This window comes from Haplochromis burtoni, unplaced genomic scaffold, assembly GCF_018398535.1.
Source record: "Haplochromis burtoni strain Fernald_Lab_line unplaced genomic scaffold, NCSU_Asbu1 Contig_23, whole genome shotgun sequence".
Taxonomy (NCBI): domain Eukaryota; kingdom Metazoa; phylum Chordata; class Actinopteri; order Cichliformes; family Cichlidae; genus Haplochromis; species Haplochromis burtoni.
The window spans coordinates 472796-477330 of NW_024582384.1; the positions used below are offsets into that span (position 1 = coordinate 472796).

Below are 4535 nucleotides of genomic sequence, written 5' to 3' on the forward strand. Positions count from 1 at the left end.
GAAGTAATGATATGGGTTTTATAAAATATAGCTTTTCTCAAATATAGCACAAATATATCTGGAATCTACCATTAAATATCTTTAATGATTTTCCCCCAATGAGGCTTAGTATTAAGTAGCTTTATGTACATAAAGGTTTACATAAAATGTTATCCAGTACATCTCTGTTATAACAGATGATGTCATTAGTGACATTATTAATGAATCCTTTCATTTTTGTTTCGTGTTTTCCTCTGTTGTGTTTTAAATTTCTAGCTCTTTTAATAAATTATTATTACAGTGAAAATGATTTATCCTTTTCTGTCAGCGTTGCTTGTATGCATTAGTACTGAGACTAAAATATACTCTATTTTCGTCTTGTGTTTCGAACATGTAAATAAAAAGTAAAATTAATGAATAGCTTTTAAAACTACACTGAAGACACTGAGAAGTGAGATGAAGTATAAACCAATAATTAATAATCAAACAAGTTTATAATAATTTACTGATGAGTAATTATACCCCGTTTAATGCTATTTGATCATAATTAACCTCAACACACATACGCACATGTGATTTTTAAACTTCTTTAATGTTGTCTAATTTATAGCTCTGCGCATGCGTACACCGATACCGGAAAGCGTCACGAGACGTCGTGCTTTACCTATCGCTATGGAGTAGTTACGACAACTATGCTAGCTGACTGCTTCTGAATGCAGTGTACGTGCGCGCGCGTGTGTGTTACCCACGTGGCTAATGAATTACGGCGGTTTCTGCGTCCTCATTGGTCCGCAGGTGATTATCGGGATTGGCTGTAAGCTACTTTTGCGGAAAGGTAAACGGAACCTTCCCCGGAGAGTCCACACTTCTGAGCGTTGTGTTCAAAACTTGGCAACAAATATGAGCTAAACGAAACTCTGAACAAAACTCAAAGCAGCCGGACTTCAGCAGACATGGTGGAGGTATTTTCCGGACGCACACTCCTGAACAAGGACGGAGAGTTTGTGGATCCTGAAGAGGCTCTGCGGAACAAGGTGGTGGGGATCTACTTCTCCGCGGGATGGTGCCCGCCGTGTCGGGACTTTACCCCAATCCTGTGTGACTTCTACACGGAGCTGGTGGAGGAGAGGGATCCTCCGGCTCAGTTTGAAATAGTTTTTGTGTCTTCTGACAAGTCAGCCGATGACATGGTTGAATATTACCACGACATGCACGGAGACTGGCTCGCTCTGCCTTGGACGGATGATTACAAAAAGTGAGTTTCATAATCTAATATTTCACATTTGAACTCAACGTAACATAATCAGGTGTTTTATTTATCTTATACCTACACAGTGCAGTCTGTACAGTCTACTAGGCAGTGATCCAGCTTATGTAAAACGCTGATGCGCGTCACTGTCGAGGATTAGGTTTAAGCGACATCAAGTCCAGAGTGTTCTCTTCAAAGTGTCCTTTATTTGTTTATTTTGATTTCCAGATCACGTGATTTGAGTTATTGGAGGGTTGCGTGACTAAATCAAAGTCAGATCCGTACACCTGTGAGTGCAAACTTTTCTCTCAAACATTTTTTTCTTAAATAAAAGCAGTTATTTATTTATTACATAGCTACTTTAAAGTCGAGTATCAAGTTGTTCAGTTTCTAATCTTGGATGGAGTTGCAGCTATTCTGTTCATTTCTTTTTCTTCCCAAAGTTAAAACTGGACTCTTTGAATGTTCTGTTTAACCATACCAGTAGTGTGATTTAAATATATTCAGCAAAGCAGATGAGTATTGAAATAAAAACATCAAACATAAAAACATCCATGTGCCATTAAGTTAGCAGCATTTGAATGCTGTATCTAAGCAAAGTGAAGCTGTTTTTCTTATATTGTGTTTAGGTGTGTTGATTAATTGCAGCCAGTAATCCTCTTTTATTTGTAAAATTTGAATTTGTGAGATATCTGTAGCCACAGTTGCCATCAAACTGCGTTGTTATGTGCAAGAATCTCACATGTATTCATGGAAAACTATCAAGTGTATAATAGATTCTTTACAGTGGAAGAAGTGTCTTTTTCTAATAAAGGCGCTTCTTTGTCTTTTTGTCCTCTCGCAGTGAGTTGAAGCATCGCTACAAGATCACAGCAGTGCCCAAACTGGTGATCGTGAAGGAGAACGGCGACGTGATCACGGACAAGGGCAGGAAACAGATCCGAGACCGGGGCCTGGCCTGCTTCAGGTCCTGGTTGGACGCTGCTGAGATCTTTCAGAACTTCAAGGGTTAGGAAAATAGAGGGCCTAACGAAGCTAATAAAATCTTCCTGCTTTCCATTTCAGTGTAGCCGTCTGACAGGTCGCCAGATCACCAGATCACCGGACAGCTTATATTTCTGTTAGATGAAGATCTGCTTGTTTTTAATTAATCTTCTGCCCATTTTCCCGTCAGAGGTCAAACACCAGTAGTTAAAAATGCAATTTCAATGAAACATGAGAAAGGATAATCGTATTTAGATTCCAGTAATTCTTAAGAGCTGGTCTAATGATGGTTTTGCAGTTATTACTTGGGCGTAAGGAGTCAGTCTTGTAGTGTAGTGGCCATATAGTTGGAATAATGACACCGTCAGTGATTAGACTGGATTCATCCAGTTCTTTTTACCACTGGATGTGAAATAAAGGCTTGACTGCACAACCAAACCACGACGAGGGCAGCGCTCTTATTTTTACTCCCAATACCTGAAATGGTAAGAAATGGTAGCTGATGAAACACCTCTTTATCTATGGTAAAGAACAATTGTGAAGTAGTGGGAAAGAAACTTCTCAAATCGCAGATCTTCTGTCATCCTATGCATTAACGATAAACCCTCAGGCACGTCCGATAGAGAAATTGACCATTTCATGTGACTAATTCAAGCCAGCTGTTGCCGTTAAAGTACATGTATACAGTTAATGCGCTCTTCAAACATTTAGCCAGACTTTGCCTCTGTTAAATATATATTTTGTTTCTATATTACTCACCTTTGTACATAAATGTAGTTCTATCTCAAGCTGCCTGTATATTTTTATATTCTGTTTTTAATGAGTTGTTAAGATGGGCTATTATTAAAAATTTAATAGAAGAAAACTATTCTGTTTTAATTATGATTATTATTACTATTTTTTTTTTTCAAGGTTTGATTATGTGTTGTAGTGCTGAAGAGCTGTTTGATGAACAAACAGAGCGATTCCCTTTTGCCTCATTAAACTGTGGAAAGCCCACAGGATCTGTTTCCATCGTGCTGGCACATCTACACGCATGGTCCTAATTACCTGTTTCCCTCGTGTGCGCTGACACAGCTGTTATCACTTTGTGCACGAAGCATCCAACAGACCTGGTGAATAATGATGCGTGTGCGCGGGCCATCTTCTCCAGGTCTTGTCTGCTTCTTAAAAAGAAGACAAGACCAGAAGCTCAATTCTGAGATGAATGGAGTCGAGCATCGAGCGTCTCTTCAAGGACCTTCGTCAAATCTCAGAGGACTGTGCAGACCAAAAGATCTGAGTTTATTGATGCAAGTCTTCAAGGTAACATAACTCCAACTGCCACGTTAGATGGATTATTGATTGTTAAAATATACTGCAGTTTGCATCATTATTCCTCTGGGGAAAAGGATGAAGACGGTGCATTTCCACGGTGTGCCATGTGGTGTAGCTGCAACACCATTTATGAGCGTAGCGGGAAGACTGACGGTTCAGTTTTGTCTTATTAAAGGGTGTTTTCACATTTATCTGCTTATCGCGGTCAATTGATTTTTCATCCGAGTGGGAGAGATCTGAGTAATGTCTGAGTATTTATTGATTGTGTTGAGTTATTAAAAAGAGAGCCACCGGCATGGGACCCTATTTACCGCTGTTCGGTCGATTTATAAGGCAGTGCGGATGAATTTTATTCATTCATATAAAATCCTTATGTCCTGCGTGTAAAGGCCACTCATTTCCTGGTCCTCTAATGGCAACGAAAAGTAACTTTTCTTGTAGGCTACCCGTTAAAACATTTTGCAAGTAGCCAAGGATATACATCTAAGTGTGTAATTCCTTCAAGTTCAGAGGCAAACGCTGGACTCTTCTGTTTATTAGATATCTCTAGTTTCTACTTACTTGCTCATCCAAAATTGAATAAATAACTTGTATATTAATGCAGATTATGTTTCTAAAGTGTATCTGAGTACTTCGCCACCGCTGTGTATCGATACTCAACAAGAGAACTACATTTTTACTCCAAAGACAACAGTTTTTGCTCCGTGCCTGTCACATGATTTGGGTCCTCAGAGAGCCCCTCGGGTCACTTGTAGATGAAGATGTGGGCTACACATTTGGACTTCTTGTTGGCCTTACAAATGAAAGGCAGTAGTGTTTCCTGCTGCTGTAACGGTGTCTTGAGTAACAAGGCTGTCTTTATGAGAGGACCTTGAGGGAGGGAGGCGGAGAGCTGGGCGGACCGGCGGACCTGCACGGAGAGAGCGCATCGGGGTCAAGTTGATCACATTAGCTGTCTGACTTCCGCTCATAACCTTCAAAATAAAACGTGTTTAAAAATATATAT

At 39.8% G+C, this 4535-nt stretch overlaps 1 protein-coding gene across 1 annotated transcript; it reads left to right on the forward strand.

The window, feature by feature from the left end:
- The first annotated feature begins 679 nt into the window (after positions 1-679).
- nxnl2 (nucleoredoxin like 2) lies at positions 680-3094 on the forward strand. The gene is made up of 2 exons (XM_005917326.3): positions 680-1234; positions 2073-3094. The coding sequence occupies exons 1-2, from the start codon at positions 933-935 to the stop codon at positions 2239-2241; spliced, it is 471 nt and encodes a 156-aa protein (XP_005917388.1). The 5' UTR covers positions 680-932; the 3' UTR covers positions 2242-3094.
- Positions 3095-4535: the final 1441 nt, after the last annotated feature.

What these genes read in the sequence shown, in the direction of transcription:
- nxnl2 (XM_005917326.3), top strand. Translation starts at nt 933, where the DNA reads ATGGTGGAGGTATTTTCCGGACGCACACTCCTGAACAAGGACGGAGAG. An exon ending in TGGACGGATGATTACAAAAA is followed by an intron (nt 1,235 to 2,072) that starts GTGAGTTTCATA and finishes GTCCTCTCGCAG; the next exon opens with TGAGTTGAAGCATCGCTACA.